General features: G+C 37.0%; 1 protein-coding gene across 1 annotated transcript in view; it reads left to right on the plus strand.

Moving 5' to 3' along the window:
- AP3B1 (adaptor related protein complex 3 subunit beta 1) overlaps nucleotides 1-18,922 on the plus strand; it is a 144,668-nt gene that overhangs the window by 97,249 nt on the left and 28,497 nt on the right. Inside the window, exons 23-24 of the mRNA XM_087715613.1 lie at nucleotides 11,968-12,199; nucleotides 13,873-13,957. Coding sequence (XP_087571739.1) covers nucleotides 11,968-12,199; nucleotides 13,873-13,957 — 317 coding nt within the window. The remainder of the gene's footprint in view (nucleotides 1-11,967; nucleotides 12,200-13,872; nucleotides 13,958-18,922) is intronic.

Raw genomic sequence — 18,922 nt, forward strand, 5'->3', positions numbered from 1 at the left:
ATAAGACTTTTGAAAATTATCCAGCCCATAATAAAGAAAAAAATTGAGCTCAATATTGCTACTATTGTGATGGAAATGGTTTGTATGTGCAATAAAAGATTTGCTTTATAAAATATTTTTGCTAAGCAGGCAACAGCTGGTAAACTTGTGTCATATATTTTGTAACTTACAAAAATGTATGGTTTTTCTCTGATATTTAGAGCAACCCAAGCCTTTTTTGGCTCAAAAACTGTCCCAATGTGCTGTTCTTTACAATATTTTGACATTAAAAGCTTGGAGAAAAGGTATTTAAGTAGCTTTTGGTGCAGGCAGTTGATAACTTTTCATTCATAATTAGCTCATAGAGAACCGAGAGACATTGCAGGGAAATTGAACTGTCAGTGGGTAGAAACAAGCATTTGACCTCATCACATTGAGTGGGGCCCATCATAATTTGTTCATTTGGTGCCCATCAGCCCAGCCTCATCTCTCATACGGCACCTCGCTGACCTTCCCTCTCCAATTCCACTCAGTTCAGCTTTAATTATGACTCTGCAGACCCGAAGAAATATTGCAGCTTGCTCTCAAAAACCCTGAACTGCCACTCACCAAAAGATTGGTTTTTAACAGGTAATAAATGCCCGGAGGAAATGGTGCTGTGTCCCACACAGAACATATCGGCTCCTTTGGAGATTTTCTGGCCTCTCAAGTATCCTATTGCCTGGTAGATTTTAAAAAGAAAATAAAAAGAACAGAGTACTGGATTTAGTAATAAATGTATTAAGTTTTCATATAAGAAAGAAAAAACCTAGTGTTAATAATTGTATAAAAAGTGACTCTAATAAGTAAACATAACTACTTTTTAATATCAGAAGTTTTAATTGCCTTAATCAGCAGGTAATCAATTGCTCCTTCATTCAAAGGTTAAAAGTTCCCCCTCAGTTTAATAGGTTTTCCAGGTTAAAGGGCACGTCATTTAAGTCATAAAGTCATGTTTCTCCTTGTCATATATATGTGCGTATGTGGGTATACGCATAATTGTTATCCTTTGAGGTCTAAATGCAACACAATTTCAATTTAATGTATGTTGATTAGTGTACATTTAAACTGACAATAAAGTTCTATTCTATTCTAAACACATGCTAGCTTCTTATTTCTCATTACAAATTTGGTGAAAAAGGAATTTAGGGGCAATTTTCAATTTTTTATTCATATATAGCATATTATCATTATTGAAAAAAATAACTACCGTTCATTCTCTTAATCAACTGTGGATTTTTCTTCGCTGAAATTTGTTGAAATTTGTTTGCTGAAATTAATACTAGTTCTTTTAATCCACTTTTTTCCTAATAGGATATAGAACACAGGAATTGTTGGTAGTTTAGATTCCCACATTGAGGAAATGTATCACATTTCTTCACTAAAAGAGCAATAAATCTGTTATTCAGTATCTTCAAAAAGTCTCTGAAATTTGTTATGCAATACAATTAAATATAAATTGAAATAATTATTGGTAACCTAAAATTAATATTGCATGCGTTGATTTTGTTGCTCTGGGCTTTCAGGAAGTAGAAAAAGATTCCATGAACACAGTAATTATCTCAAATTAGCAACCTTTTGTAGTTAAAGTATTTTGCTGATCTAATAACCAGGCATTGCATTATTTTATGTTAAATAATTGTGATAAGACTACATTTCACCTGCTAGTACCACTTCTTCTAAGACAATGTGTGCAGTAACCCATAAAAATGGAGGTTTAATAATGTATGATTGAAAAGTTTGAAAACCTAATTTAGGCTCCAAAAACTTACACCTGAAGTCTTGAAGGCAAATAAAAGTATTCAAAACTACAGTGTATCCTTGTAGTGAATGTGAAACTGTCAGCAGGATTTTCAGGTCATTTGACAAAAAGGATACAGGTGCAGTAGTTAGCAGTGAAGGTGACTGCTAGTTTCATCAATCACTTTGCCTTTCTTTAAGTTGATACATAATGGACCCCTTCAATCAGCTTCCTTGTTCGTTGTCACTTGTTTAGAAAAAGAAAAAAAGTGAAAAGGCTGGGCTTTAAAGTCAAGGCTACAAAATGAATTGTTTCTTATTTACAGAAGGTAAGGAGATGTCAGAGTGAGCAGAAGCTCTTCATAAAATGTTGAGTTTGTCAGTAGAGATAATATGCAGTTTGAAGCTTTTTCCCCATAGGCCTTTATGGTGCTTGTAAAAGCAAAGAATTCAAAGAAAAATATGAAATTAAGGTAATGGTCAGTGGCAGAGTACAAAATTAATTCAAGGAAATGTGTTCATAAGTATAGGGTTTATTTACTAGGGTCATAAATGGTGGTACCAGTGGCATCAGCTAGATTGCATTTATAATTAAGTTCTGGGATTTTTGAATAATATTTACCTAATATACCACTAATAATTTCACATGCAAAATATTACATAATTTTTTTTCCTGCAGCAAATATCTCCCTCTGGATATACAAAATTATGTTCTGAATTGAGTATTTGTCTGCATGTTCCTATATCACCTGAGTACAGCATATAACCTCCAAACTATATAAGTTGCTCAGCACTGTCTTAAGGGGCTTTTGTTTTTGCTATTGTTTTTCACAAATACTCTTTGGTAACTATCAGATTCACTGATCCTACTGAATTTGGCGGATTTTGAGGGACGAGTTTAAGCAGGGCTGAAAACTCGCATTGTCACATGATGTATTGGGACTTTCCTCCCCTTTGCTAAACTAGGTGTGGGTGTGACCAGCGCATGATGTATCTGAACCACAGGCCACGAGTTTGACAGCCCTGGATTAAAATCTTGCTTTTTAACAAGCAGGCAAGGAAGAAAAGGTGACAGGTTGCAAAGCACCATACTCTTGTGTTACTTACAAAAGGCTCCAGGGCCATATAAAATCCATAGGCATTTGTGTACACATGCTGATTTGCTGCAATCCAATGTTATATCTGAGATGTGACCATCTTGTGGTGATAGAAAGTATCCTATAAAAGTAACAAACTCAAGTTTACTTTGGGTAAGATGTGATTGGCTTTGACAGTTATGTGTAAATGAAATGATATTTTTGTGAGGAATTCCAAATGTCTCTTATATAAATGTATGTCTCATAATATGTTGGAATTTTTATCAGTGTGTGAGCTTTGTAATAGATTTGGAAAAGTCTTTTGCTGTGAATTTTTCAGAACCTGAATGAGTAGATGATAGATTACAAAATGTTACCCGCTCCAAATATTTCTCATTTCTCCTTTATCAGGCAAATAAGCACCTCCCTGTCTATTAAAAGGCTTTAGCAAGTGAAATAGGAAGTTCCTTCCTACTAAACATTACATAAATTAGAAGCTGAAGTAAAAGTATCAGCTATCAAGATTTCTATAATGTCATCTCTTTTTCCTTTTAAATAAAGGGGAAGGGTTTGTGAGAATCTTGTTTTTGATTGCCAAGAGCATACATCTTTTTGCTACAGTTTTTAAAATCAAATTGATAAATGAAAGTTGGATCTAGGCCTAATCATACTTAAGAATGATTAATTTAAGTAATATTGATTTTACTGAGTCTAATGATTAAATCTGGATCCCACACAATTAACCAATCATAATAATTACATCTGCACTGATTCTTTTTTCCACCATGATCTTTAAATATTGCTTGCAAGTGGCTTATTTTTACTACACTATATAATTAACAGCTCAGTGATTGCTTACAATAATAATAATAATAAATAATGGGAGGTTAATAATTATATTGGATATTGTATTCCATTGAAATCAATATTCTTTATGAGTACAGAGTTTTTTTACCCAATGGATTCTTTTAACTCAGGTGAAAGACTAATGTTTATTTAAAACCTTTTGCTTACTGCTTCAGATCTTTTTAAAAATATATTGATATTACGCATGAGCAAGAAAATATGGGATATATGGGAAGAGAAATTTTGCCAAGCACTGTGATCCCAAGCAGTGAAAGACTTTAGAAATTGATACTAACTTGGAATGGGACATTGAATGAAGTTAATAAATAATTGTGTGGTGTATCCATATGAGAGAGGAAGGGAGGGAGGGAGAGGTGGGGATGATACATGACAAAGGGTTACCATAGCATGGGTTTTTGTAGTGAGACCAATTCAGTCCCAAACTGAGCTGCCATTGTCAACAACAGATGAAATGATAAAGGATCTTATATTTCTAAGTTCAGAAATAGATCTAAAAGCAACTCCAAGCCACTAGATCCTTTATAGGGCATTCAGTCTCATCCAAACCAGATTCAGCATCACTCCTCTGGACAGTGAAAAGTTACTCTTACAAATTTGATGATTATTGAAGTAATCTGCAAAATTTGCCATTTAGTGGTGCCTCTTTCTATATTTAGTATGTTTTCCCCAGTTTCATGGTATTCTGACATTCAATAACCACGTAGATAATTTATTTCAATTGGAGTGATTTTTTTTAAATAATTCAAATACTTAGGGACTTTGTGGAAAGTAGGACAGAAAAACCATTAAAAGGGTTCAGTTTTTTTGGGCGGGGGGGGAGAGTAAATGTAATTTAACTCCTTAATTACTACTTTTAACAAAAGGTGATATTGTTATATTGTGAGTGGGAAATGTTGCAGATTAATTACATTGGTTTGGAGAAGTATGTAGAAAATATTTATAGAAGCAAAGTATTCTGCTTATTTGAGTGAAATCAGCTATTTCAAAAGAAATCTGTGGCACATGACAGACTAACTTAATATTCATGATTCATGTTTCAAGGCACTCTGCTGGCGCAAGTCACATTTGCGTTACTGCTCTTTACATTCCCAGGACACTTGGAGGGTTTGGCTTTATGAAGTATATCAGTATAAAGCTTTCAGCTATGTCTTGTAAAAAACCATGATAAACTTTTAGAAAAATTGGTGAATTATATTTCTCTGGAAAGAGGATATTTTAAACAAAATTATATACTTACTTAGGTATGAAAGTAAACCATAGGAATTCAGTGACATGTGGAGTGAATGATTCAGTTCTAGGTTTTGTTTTGTTCTTTGATTTCGTTTCCATTTATTTACCAGACTATATGTAATATTTGGAACTCCATTTTATAAAAGTAATTAAAGCAATTATATTAGCTTTTAATTCTTAGAAATGTTAGTAGTAAATCTAAGTGCAGGTAATCTTACAACCAGAATTGGGACCAGAATTTTTGTTAAGTGATGTCATTAAGTGATTCATCACGTGATTGGACCTTATTTTATTACCATTTTATCATGGTCATTAAGTGAATTATGCAGTTATTAAGCAAATCAACTCAATTGACTGTTGATCAGACAGCAGGAAAGGTTGCAATCATGATCATGTCATCGCAAGATGCTGCAATCATCATAAATATCAGCCAGTTGCCAACTTCCCAAATTGTGATCATGTGACCATGGGATGATATTGCAGTGCAACTTTGAGGATGGGTCATAGGTCACTGTTAAATGAACAGTTGTAAGTATAAAAGTAAAGTAAGAAAGAATAAAAAGAAATTCCAGTTTCCTCTGCAGCAAATATACGGTACTCTATTAGGGCTACAGAGTTGAACTGGAATTTCATCAGAATGCTGATTATACTCAGGAGTTCTATATGTTAATACATAAATCATAGTAATAGGAGTAGTTCATAATGAACCAGGAAGTCCTTCAGATAGTCAAGATCCAAGCAGTTTCAAGTTTGAAATGTTTGAAATTATAATAACGGCACTATGCATTGTTAGCAGAAAAGAACTGTAGAACTTTGGAGTGTTGGAGTGACATTAATCACTAAATTTAGCCATGATGATGTAAAAAGCCCTGTGTTTGATAAAGGTATTTATCGATCATTGATTGGTAACTTATCATATCTGAGTAATTGGTCAAGGCCCGACATAGCATATAGTGTAAATCAATTAGCCAGGTTTAATGCTGAACCTACTGAAAGCCTACTGTAAAATATGATTGGTTGCTGTTTTCCTCAATTGGCCATAAGAGGGAGCCAGAGTGACTATTAGCTCTCTGTTTGTTAGATGCTGGGCTGATCTGATCCGAGTGTTTTGGAAGCTGGCTGTTAGAAAGTGCCGTGAGCTATTGTACATTTGGCAACTGCTAGCAAACTTTGAGTACCGGACTGTTTGTATGATTATGGACTATGTTATTTGGATTATCCCTTAACTGAAAGACATTGATGATTGACTGTCTTATCCGCGTATGACTTGGACTGTTTGATGGACTGTGATACCTCTATTTCCACGAAAGTAAAAGCCTTTTTAAACTGCAGTGTCTCTGCATGCTGGTTTGTGTGTTCTCTAACACAACTCTCACAATGCTTCTCTGAACGTACACACTCTCCCAACGGGGAGCTTACCTAACAAACACGATGCAAAAATAGTAAACAGTCTAGATAACACATTTCCTATTAGTTCAAACTCTAGACACTTCTAAAAGGAGTCCTATATAAATGGCATTGAAACATTCTAAATTTGTTACAGTAATGGCCAGAGCACAAATGACTATTTTATATTGATTTAGGAAAAGCAAATAGTTACACACAAAATCAAGTTGTGGAAACAGCTATTGAGTCCTGATGATGGATGGCTAGTGTAGTTTCAAGGAACACCCTACTAAGTGTGTAATGTAGCCAGTTCCAAAGCCGACTGAATCTGAATTCTTAAGCAGGATGTCCTACTGACCAGTATCACTTCAGTTTGGTCTAAAAACAATTTCAGCTGGTTTTTTCTTACCCAAGAATTTGAATCCAAGTAATATTCAAGATCATGATTTTTTTTGGAGCGTGATGATATTAAGCAATAACTTAATGGCAATAACCATTAATATATTAATGGTGCTTCATTGGAGAGAGTCAGATACTACTTCCTAACAGTTTCATATATTCAATATGGGCATGATAAAACCTTATGAAAAGCTACAGCCTATAGTTAAGACAAACCTTTCTGGGCATGACTCAATAGAACAAATTTGCAATTACTTCAGTAATATTTTCATTTCGAAAAAGGTGCACTGAAATAGCAATTATCTTTATTCAAATAATGGGTACTTTTTAAAAATTAAAAATGCATGCAAATGTTCAAACTACTGGGAGAAATTGAATTAAGTCTCTGAATGCACAAATAATAATACATACTTTGTAACCTGCAAAGAAATGTAATTCTTTTAACCTTCAATTTTACATCAGTTCAGTGCTTTATTATGTGGCAACCTATAGAGGGAAATAAATGTGTCAACTTCTGATCTGCCAAGCCCAAAGGAGTGGATATATATGTACCGTATTTTTCAGAGTATAAAACGCACCAAGGTTTTGAAGAGGCAAATTGAAAAAAGTTTTTGCACTCTTCAAACCCTCTCAAAAATGGCCCGTTTTTCACAAAAACAGGCCCGTTTTTTTTAAAGGGCATGGGTAGCCTTTAGGAAGCTTATAGGGTGGGGGGGGGTACAATTGAGCAAAAAACAGCCCTTTTTTTGCTCATTTTTGCCCTCCCCAGCCCCCAGGAGCACCCTGAAAGCTTCCTAGAGGCTATGCATGGCCATTTTGGTGAAGGGGGTGGGATTTCGGGAGGCAAAAAATGCTGTATTCAGTGTAAGACGCACCCAGATTTTCAGCCTCTTTTTTGAAGGAAAAAGGTGCATCTTATAAAAAATATGGTATACGCTTGCTAGCCTTATGTTTTTGCAGTCCCAGAGAGATAACAAGAGGTAATTTAACTGGTGCTTAGTGGTTTGCCTCTAGGTGGTAGGTGGAACATGTGGTTCCAAGTTGTGCAATGTGGTCCTTTTTTGTTTCAGATGTTTTACTTTTGGAATCTTTAACTCTTGTGCAGAAAGACACCTTAAAAGTATTAAGCTAGTAGTATCACTTTCTGTTCTCTCCTCTTGTAATTCTAATACAGACTCTAGGCCTGTTTAATCCTGAAATTTAAAATTATTTTCTGAATTTCATCATAAAGATAAATGATCTGGAATGATTTTATAAATTTCTAAAATTGGGAAAGTTTTGGAATGTTTTATCACAGAAAGCTATAACCCAGTTTCAGCCCCAAAACTAATTTGCAAGATGACTTCTCATTGCAGCACATTAATTTGCCCTCATTTGACTTCTGGATTGCATATTTTTGCAAGACTATCTCAGTGTTTAGCAGCTTGAATTATACATGTTCTTTTTTGTTTTTAATCTATATTTTAGTCAGCTTAAGCATTAAACATTTTATGATTTTAATCTTAAATCTACCCCCTAAGAATCAGACATACCATATCATAAAATAACTATTAGTGATTAGTTTGTATCATATAAATCTAACTTGAGTTGATAATATGGTCCATTACCAGCTAACTGCACAGAGTATTTTTCATTTTACACTCTTCAGTTGCTTTTTAGTGAAGTGTTGAAAATATGAAGCTTTTTCCTTTCTAAAATTGTATGCTGTCTGTCTGTTATTAGTGAGATAACAGCTCTTATAAATGTTTCAGTAAGCACTAAGTAGACAGTTATGTGCACTCTCATTCCACGCTTATTTGCTTACTGTAATAAACTGATAAAATATGTGTGGCTTGTTTCTGTATCTACAGGCACATAGATTTCCTTTAATATGTCTACTGAATTGATTGGTTATTTTCCACAAACATACAAAAGTATATAGGTGATTTTCTTAACTATATGCTAGTGGGATTTGTTTTTGGTTATCATACTGTAGCTAAATGCATGTTAATGCATTAAACCCTGTATTTCTGTTTTTTGAACAATTTAATTGAACCAGTGCTAAAAAAAAACAGTTCCATCCTTTCTCAGTTGAAAATTATCTTGAGTACCATAATTCATGCTAAAGTACTATACAACTTAGATAATCAGAGAAGCAGGAAACGGCACCAAACAAGCAAGAGTAGTCAAATAAAAACAATATCCTCCTATCCACATAGGATTGGTAGGACAAGCTGCTATATATAATCAACCACCATTTTCTCATTTGCCTATGCCAGAGTATTGATGATGTAACCTAGTGTGCTAATGAAATGTCTGCAAGAAAAACCAAGCCCAGAGAACAATAAGAATACCTCCTAGAATGTTAATATTTTTTTGGAATTACTTTCCATTATTTTCCCTTTGCAATATACCAAGTCTGCACACTGGGATGTTTTATCTGTTTCATGAAAACTCATTTTTTAATGTTTATTTTTCCAATGCATTTCTTAGTATTTTTTTTTTTACTGAAGTGTTTGATTTAATGTAACCATTTCACTGCAGCTGTAAATCACATCAGGCTTTGTAAAAATAAGAAACAGTCTACAAATACTTTAATGAAATATTTATGTAGTAAAATAATAAATCCATTACTCTAAGTCTATGCTATCCAGTAGTTATATTAATTTATTCACTTTGCAGTTACTCCTCAACTGACAACCATAAGTGAACCCAGAATTTCTGTTGCTAATAAGCAAGTCAGTAGTTAAGTGAGTTTTGCCCCATTTTACAACCTTTCTTGCCACAGTTTGGTTTGGTTTCGGTTTGGTTTGGTTTCATTTTATTTATATGCCGCCCTATTCCCAACGGAACTCAGGGCGGCGCACAAACCCAAGGAGAGAAAGGGGAACACAAAAAACTACAAATACAGGCATTTAAAAACAACCAACAGCCACACAGATCGAGGGGGGAAGGGAACTCATCAACCCCAGGCCTGCCGACACAGCCAGGTTTTAACGGCTTTTCGGAAGGCCTGGAGAGAGGTGAGGGTCCGAATCTCTGCGGGGAGTTCGTTCCAAAGGGCCGGAGCTGCCACAGAGAAGGCCCTCCCCCGGGTAGTAGCCAGATGACATTGGCTAGTAGACGGAACCCGGAGGAGGCCAACCCTGTGTGATCTAATGGGTCTTTGGGAGGTAATTGGCAGCAGGCGGTCTCTCAAGTACCCAGGTCCAATACCATGAAGGGCTTTGTTGTTGTTAAGTTAACCACAACAGTTGTTGTTGTTAAGTTAAACACAACAGTTGTTAAGTTAATAACACAGTTGTTAAGTGAATCTGGCTTCCCCATTGACATTGCTTGTTAGAAAGCACTGGAGAAGCCAGTGACTTTCTCTGACGTTTATTTTCTTATTGTTTTATTTATTAATTAATCAAATGTATATACAATAGCAGAGTTGGAAGGGACCTTGGAGATCTTCCAGTCCAACCCCCTGCCTAGGCAGGAAACTCTATACTGTTTCAGACAAATGGGTAGCCAACATCTTCTTAAAGACTTCCACTGTTGGGACATTCACAACTTCTGGAGGCAAGCTGTTCCACTGATTAATTGTTCTAACTGTCAGGAAATTTCTCCTCAGTTCTAAGTTGCTTCTCCCCTTGATTAGTTTCCACCCATTACTTCTTGTTCTACCCTCAGATGCCTTAGAGAATAGTTTGACTCCCTCTTCTTTGTGGCAACCCCTGAGATATTGGAACACTGCTAACATGTCTCCCCATGTCCTTCTTTTAATTAAACTAGACATACCCAGTTCCTGCAACCATTCTTCATATGTTTTAGTCTCCAGTCCCCAATCATCTTTGTTGCTCTTCTCTGCACTCTTTCTAGAGTCTCCACATCTTTTCTACATCGTGGCGACCAAACCTGAATGCAGTATTCCAAGTGTGGCCTTACCAAGACATTATAAAGTGGGATTAACACTTCATGTGATCTTGATTCTATCCCTCTGTTTATGTAGCCTAGAACTGTGTTGGCTTTTTTGGCAGCTGCTGCACACTGCTGGCTCATATTTAAATGGTTGTCCACTAGCACTCCAAGATCCCTCTAACAATTACTACTATTGATTATAATTGCCTATCTCACCGAAAGTACTTGAGTGGTGCACGCAAGTGGATAAAATTATGCACAAAAACAATATAAAAGGTATAAAAACACTTTAACAGCTAAATATTATAAAAAACAGATATAAACCCTAGACAAAGAGAGGATAAGGACAACCAGATCAGCAATGGAACCGTCTTATAGTTTCCCGGAAAGTCCCCAGGAAAACATAGCCAGGTCTTGAACGTCTTCCAGAATATCAAAAGTAATGGTTTTCCATTGTAACTTTAAAATGCCTTTGATAATTTTCTGCTTGTTATTAAAAATATCACAGAAACATTTCAACTGAGAATGGTGTTCAGTCTGATGAAGTAAAACAGAATTTCATGAAATACTAGCTGCACATAGAATGTAATATTGTCTGATGGGGCCAAGCTACCTATGGAATTGTCTTTGTCAACCCATTCCATCCAATCAGGCAGGGAAGGTATGTTGCAGATCCCATCAATTAAAGACTTCCAACTGGCATGGTCTAAGAAGAGAGCCTTCTCTGCCATTGTCCCCATTCTTTGGAATATTTTCTCCTCAGGAGTGAGGCAGACCTCCCCCTACTCTCCTTGCATTCCCAAAAGTAGTTACAACATGGTTCTGCGGCCTTGTGTGGGAGCCGAGCCGAGGTGGCGCAGTGGTTAAATGCAGCACTGCAGGTTACTTCAGCTGACTGCAGTTCAGCAGTTCGGCTGTTCAAATCTCACCGGCTCAGGGTTGACTCAGCCTTCCATCCTTCCGAGGTGGGTAAAATGAGGACCCGGATTGTTGTTGGCAGCAATATGCTGACTCTGTAAACCGCTTAGAGAGGGCTGAAAGCCCTATGAAGCGGTATATAAGTCTAACTGCTATTGCTATTGCTAAATGCAGTGGAATATATAGCCATGGAGTTGGCTGGTGCCCTGAGAGCCCTCCCTTTGCCTTTTAAGTAATTTTTAACAGTTTGCAATTATCTTTACCTCCTTTAAAAATTTTAAGTTTTTGTATACTGTTTTTACATTCCAACATTTTATTACATCCCACCTGGAGTCCCTCTCTGAGGGAGATGAGCAATTCAACATTGTGAAAAATGAATGAATGTTTATATTTGATTGTTCACAATTATTTAGTAGTCTGTAATCACAAAATTGTTTTTCACGTATAACAGGTCACTTCACCCTTCTTCGTGCCAATGAAATCTCATGAACTCCTTCACCGAATGAGTGGAAAAGGATTAGCAGCCAATTATCACTTCTCAAGACAGCCGTGCATTTATAGTGATCAGATGGTATCTGTACAGGTGATGCTGACTAACACCACAGACCAAAATATAGAGAATATCCATTTAAGCGAAAAAAAGCTACCAGCTGGCATGAGAATGCACGTATTTAATTCAATAGGTAATTACATTCTTATCTTGAAGCTATCTAGTTATCGTGTAAATTTAAAAAAAAATACTGATTTGGATATTCTTAAAAAATCAGTGTAGTTATCAACTTAGTTTATTATTTAATTAGCCTTTTATATTTATTGTTTTATGATGCAGGACATAATTATATTTGCAATACCATTGAAATGTTTTGTAATCTCTGACATGATTTATACATTTCTATAAACAGCTTCTTTTCTGAGCAGGCATGATTAAGATGTAAGGTTGTACTACATTTTTAGAAAGTAATTTCATATAAAACAGCACATCACTGCAAAGTAAATAGCACAAGGTATCTGCAGGGGGCCTTATGCAAAATACCTGCCATGACATCATGATGCAAATTCTGCCTTTTATGTACTTGAACAGAATATTACAGGATAAATATGAAAAGGTAGAGTTAGCCTTAACACGCGTTTTGTCATTTTTGAGTCCTCAACAGATGCGTGCACTAAATAGCAGTGATAATATGCTCTGGATTATACTTTCAAATGTAGTGGAGCCATGCAGTTATAATAGAAGTTTTCCTACTTCATCCCCTCCTCGCCACCCACTTTTGACATTTTAAAAATATAATTCAATTCAAAAGATATTCATGGAAGAAACTGGAAAAAGTATATTTAGATTATTTACCCCTTTCTCCTGCCTCCTGTTGTTTTGAAACTACTTTGAAAAGTCACTGTTTAGCATCTGGATTTGAGTGCTGCAGGGGGAACTGAGGATTTGCAAAAAAATCCCTAATTCTTGCTTCTCTATAGATGGCAATAGAAGAAATCCTTTTCTTTTGAGATATTTGAATGGTCTTTGACATGTCAAGATCTAATCATATGAAGCTCTAAAAATACTGATCTTGGTGAAGAAAATGTACAAAAAAATCCACAGAACTATATCTGTCAATAAATTCAGAAAAACTAACATTAATATTGTTTGTAAACCCAAAGGTGCAGCTATCCAAAATTATCTGTAGATATGCAGACTAACCATTCACTATGATTACTTTTCAGAAAAGGCAAACATTGAGAAAATAAAATCACAGAATTTATTTCTCAATTTAATTTATTAATCAGTTTGTTTAAGGTTTATTTTTTAACAATCTAAAGCAGAAAGTCCCATTATTTCTTCTGCAAGTTCTTGATCTTTTTAAATAAGTTATTCAATACTATTTTTCTGTTGTTTAAAAATGTTTTTAAAACCCATGTGACAATTTTCCCATATTTCTCTGTAATCTACTTTTCCTTATTTCATATTTCTATATTTCATTTATAAATTGAGCAGATTAATTAATTTCTTATGGTTATAAAAACATTACTGATGTCCTAATAGTGATATATATCATAGAGATACAGGCTTGCAAAATTATAAATGTATCTTGCTTTAGCTTCTCAGGGTGTTGACAGATGGTTTATTCAAACTGTAATTTTCTTTGATAAATAAACACCATTTTAAATCTCAAAGCTAAAGCAGGCAAAAGTAAAATTAAGATAGCTTCTGTACATTGACATTATTTGAGTATTTGCTCATATTTCTTGCTGATAACTTACTTCAGCAAATACACAGAGATATATAAATATAGATAAGGATTAGATATTGATAGGATGATTTATCTGAAACTTATTCAGTGTTCACAAACATTGTTTTTATTAGAATCCCTTGAACCTGGGAAATCTATTACCGTTCCAGTAGGAATTGACTTCTGTGATTCTACACAGGCTGCTAGTTTCCAGCTATGGTAAGTTATGCTAGAATGGCATTTCAAAAACAAATCGCTTATATGCAGTGCAAATGAATAACATTGATGTCCTATGCTACTGGAATGTTAACATAGTTGAATGGAATACTTTTAAAACAAAATGAATTATCTTTAAGGTTGATCAGTATATTCAATTTTGAGGTGCAAAAGTTCTTTCTGTCTTTATTTTTTGAAAAACTGCATAGTTTATAGCATAGTATATAGCAGTGATGATGAACCTTTTCAGCACCGCATGCCCAAACCAGAACATGTGAGCATGTTGGAAACCCAAAGACCTGGTCTTTGGGTTTCCAGTGCGCGCATGCTTGCTACCCAGCTGGTCTTTACGCGTGCCAGAGCACCAGAAACCTGGAGACATGCCCACAGAGAGGGCTCTGCGGGCCACCTCTGCCACCCATGTGATAGGTTTGCCATCATGGGCATATAGCATAGCATAATAATGTTTATTAATTTGATGATGATGATTATTTATGTCCTGCCTTTATTGCTTTTTATAAATAACTCAATGCAGCGAACATCCCTCATACTCTTTCCTCTTCCTATTTTACCCACAACTACAACCCTGCAAGGTGGGTTGGGCTGAGAGAGAGTGACTTGCCTGACACTACCCAGCCTGCCTTCATGCGTAAGGTGGGACTAAAACATACATTCTTTCAAATGCAATCTATAATTTTTATGGAGTAATCATTGCTAAATGTACAGAAGATCAAGCCTGTCTGGAGAAGAATAAGAAGAGCCTCAGTGCATTGCTGAGTTTCCCAAAACTTTATAATGTTCTGGAATCTAGATAATAAACAAATTAAGCTAACTCAGCCAGATACTTGGGGGAATTATTTCTTAAGAGCTTGTGAGAAAAAAACTGCAATTACAGGTAGGATTGGATTTACGACCGTAGTGGAGTTCATAAATCATAATGATTATAAATAAGGCCATCTATGTGATTGACCCAATTTTATGAGGGGTTTTTTTGCGGCAGTTGTTAAGCAAACACCACAATACTGAAACAAACCAGTGGTTTATTATTGGTTGGTTTTATGAGTACCAGAAGCAAATGAGGGTTTTCAGTAAAACTGTCATAAAATGTGATCCCGTAACTGCGAGACTCTGCAAGTGTCATATATGTGGACCTTTTGCTAAGTGGCCCCATGTAACTGTGGGGAATGGCTGTTGGAACTTCAGAACCAGGTCATAAGTACCCTCAGAGAAGTCCTTTGTAATTTTAAATGACTAAGCGACCTGTTGTAAGTTGAGGACTACCTGTGCAAGATTAAAGCAGACTCTTATGTATTATATGAAAGTTGGAAATTAGAAAATGAAAGCATGTTTTTTTACAGAGGACAGCAAAGCAAATGTAGGCAAAGTTTAAATTCAGAATAATAGAGTTGGAAGGGACCTTGGAGGTTTCTAGTCCAACCTCCTGTTCAACACTTGATACCATTTCAGACAAATGGTTATCTAACATGTTCTTAAAAACTTCTAGTGTTGGAGCGTTCACAACTTCTGGAGGCAAGTAGTTAATTAATTGTTCTAATTGTCAGGAAAATTATCCTTAGTCCTAGGTTGCTTCTCTCCTTGATTAGTTTCCATCATTGCTGCTTCTCCTGCTTTCAAGTGTTTTGGAGAATAGGTTGACTCCCTCTTTATGGCAACTCCTTAGATCGTGATGGCAAACCTATGTCTCTGCATCCATGCGAGCCGTCGCCCAGATCAGCTCTGCTGCACATGTGCACGCACCTCCTGCCAACCAGCTGATTTTTGGGTCTCTGTTGGGAGACGCGCATGCATGCATGGGGGTGGGGAGATTACACTGTTCCTCCCACCATCTGGTTTTGGTTCCAGCCACCTGGGGCCAAAATAGTCCAAGGAGGCTTCAGGGAGATCTGCTAGCACCAAAAAGGGGGTTGTGCACACATGTGTGGAGGGAGCGTGGGAGGGACATTGGATTATGGGTGTGTGCATGCACAGGGAGCGGGGCCTGTAGAGGGCATTGGATTATGGCACCCAAGGAAAAAAGGTTCGTCTCAACATATTTTTTACATCATGGCAACCAAAATTGGTGTGGTTTTACCAAGGCATTGTAGAGTGGTATTAACATTTCATGTGATCTCCATGTGAATTTTACCATCTCATGCCATCACTTTTAGTTCTGAATCCTTCCTTTTCCTTGCTGTCGGAACTGCCCTGTTCCATCAATGAACAAATATTCTCATGTGGAGAAGCATCTTACTCTGAGCCATAATGAATCATCATCATCATTAATCACAACACTTGCACAGATAGCTACCAAGCTCTTCTCTTCCAATCTTTTATCAAGCATTCTCTTCAAATTTTCAAGAATCTTCATTTTCTAGCATTGTTCTAAGTATTGTTCTCAGACCAGATCAAGAATAACATTTATGTCATATCACATCATCGTCACTTAATGACCATTCTGGAAGCTGGAAATGAGAGGGACTTTCGGCTTTATTGCTTATATTTTATTCCCTTTGAATGGACAGCACGAATTATTATCCTGAGACACCCTTGGTGCATCACTCACATGATTTCCACTCAGGATCACATTCAACACATTAACTTACTTTGACACAACCACATTTGATTATGACTTGCAGTTCCAGGTACCATCACTGCCCTTCCAACATCGATTCTAGTAAGATTACCTATCATTTCTTCAATAATGCAAACACTTGCCTTCATGTTAACTGTGCTACAGCAGTTACAAGTCCTACATTGGAAATGAATGTGCATTGCTTGCCTGTTCAGGTTTCAAGGAGTCCTTAGTGATAGTTAGTGTGTTTCTCTTATAAAAATGGAAGGCTATGCACGTGATCAGTTGGTATTGCCTGTGCCTAAACTCCTATGTTCTTAACAGCTTTTTTGCATGGCTCTTAAGCTTAGTTATAACAGTTCATCGCAGGTTTCAAATTGTACATGTGCACAACAGCTCACCTGTGCTTGGCAACCCTGAAGCAGCTTCTGCATCTATAACTACTAAACTAGAAAAATATAAGGTACTATAGAACAGAAGAAGTTTTGTCATTCATTGCCAAAAATATGCTACAGTAATAGAAATCACTTAAAGCAGGATTCAGTCTCTGAATCAAGAAACTTCCTGTGGATTGGAGTGGACTAAAAACACCCCTACGGACAAACCAGAAGTGATGTCCGGTTTGTTCATAGGGTTGTTTTTCATCCTCCGGAGCTTTCAGGGAAGCCTCCTGAAGGCTCCGGAGGACTAAAAACGGCCCTATGGACAAACCGGAAGTCCGTTCCCGAACTTCTGGTTTGCCCATGGGGCCATTTTCTGGCACTCAGGATGCTTCAGGGAAGCTTGGGAGGGTCTCCGGGGGGGTGGGGGAGCTGTTTTTGCCCTCCACATGCTCCTATAAAGCCTCTGGAGCCTGGGGAGAACGAAAAAAGCATGCAAAAAATGGGGGGGAGCACTGGTCATGTGTGCATGCGTGCTGGAGATCACGCATTGCATTATGGGTGTGGCACGCCCATGCGCGACCCCCCTGCACTCCCCCCCTTTTGGCATGCAAGCCAAAAAAGGTTCGCCATCACTGACCTAGTGTAAATGCTCTTTGTTGTCAGTGGGATATTTAGGGTGAAAATGGGTGGTCAGTTTTATGTTACCATTTATTTATCCTCTGTTCTAGTCTTTCCATAGCCCTAAGGATCTTTACCAATGTGTTGCCATTGGCTATCTGTCAGGAATCCATATGTGCATGTATTGGAATAATTTGCTGCTTCTGGCACCATGTAGATGACAGTTGTTCTGCGACTTTGAGATCACTCTCTCCCATCTTAGATTCCCTAAAGGTTTTCATCAACTTGGCAAGTTGGCACCTTGCTTGTTCTGTTCTGCCTTTTCAGAGAAGACTGTCCTGATTTTATCTCTGAAGGGCTTTCCTGCAGCCAGCCAGCCAGCTGTCACCTTATTTTTCTTAGTTAATCAATCTAGACTCAGTGTCATTCTTCTACTGTGATAATCCAGCAATTATTGGGACCAGCTTTGTCAGGACATTGGCAGAATTTTCCAGATATTCAACTTAAATGCCTTGACTAGACTTTTTAGATACCTGGCTAGTTTTGTGCCTAAGATAGGACTAGTCACAGTGCCTTAACCACTACACCATTGGTTCTCATTAGGGAAAAGAGAAGAAATTTAAAGCGCTTTGACGAAGGAACAATAGAGTCACTGATAAGTGTAAACTCTGTTATTATTAACCAAAGAATGGCCTAGGCCAGGGATGTCAAACTCACAGCCCGGGGGCTGGATCTGACCTGCGGGATACACAGATCTGACCCACGGGGCTGCCCTGGAAACAGCGAAGGACTGGCCCACGGAGCTTCTGCCAGCAGAAATGGGCTCCCAAGCTCCACGCAGCCCTCCCAAGCTCCGTTTTCATTGGCAGAGGATTGCAGGAGCCTGCGGTAGCTATAAACAGCTCAGGAGCCCATTTTTGCTGGCAGAGCGTTTGGGCCACCACCCCAGCAAACCAAACACAACCCTGATGCGGCCCTCAATGAAATCCAGTTTGACAGCCCTGGCCTAGGCTATGACAATTTTATTTTAGATAGATGTTCTTTTTCTACTTCTGAAATTGACCAAGATCCAGGAATCAGCAGTGCAAATGGGGAGAATTGAAGGGGGGGGGGCATCTCTGCAATCTTAGTTTGGAAAAGTAATCTTTTAATATTTTTATTTTCTATAGCTACCAGAACTGCTGTACAAGGGGTATTGTTGAAGAGATTTATTTATTTATTAAATTTATATGCTACCCATCTCACTAACAAGCAACTCTGGTTGGCTTACAAACATAAAAACAGAGGTACTAGCATGAAAACATTAAATATAAAATAAATCAAAATTAAATATGTTTAAAACCAGGATACTATAGGTTGGGGGTTGGGGGTTCTTCCTAGTCAACTAAAAACCTC

Source organism: Thamnophis sirtalis, unplaced genomic scaffold (assembly GCF_051295495.1).
Source record: "Thamnophis sirtalis isolate CommonGarterSnake01/CBP01778 unplaced genomic scaffold, rThaSir2_p1.2 scaffold_5, whole genome shotgun sequence".
Taxonomy (NCBI): Eukaryota; Metazoa; Chordata; class Lepidosauria; order Squamata; family Natricidae; genus Thamnophis; species Thamnophis sirtalis.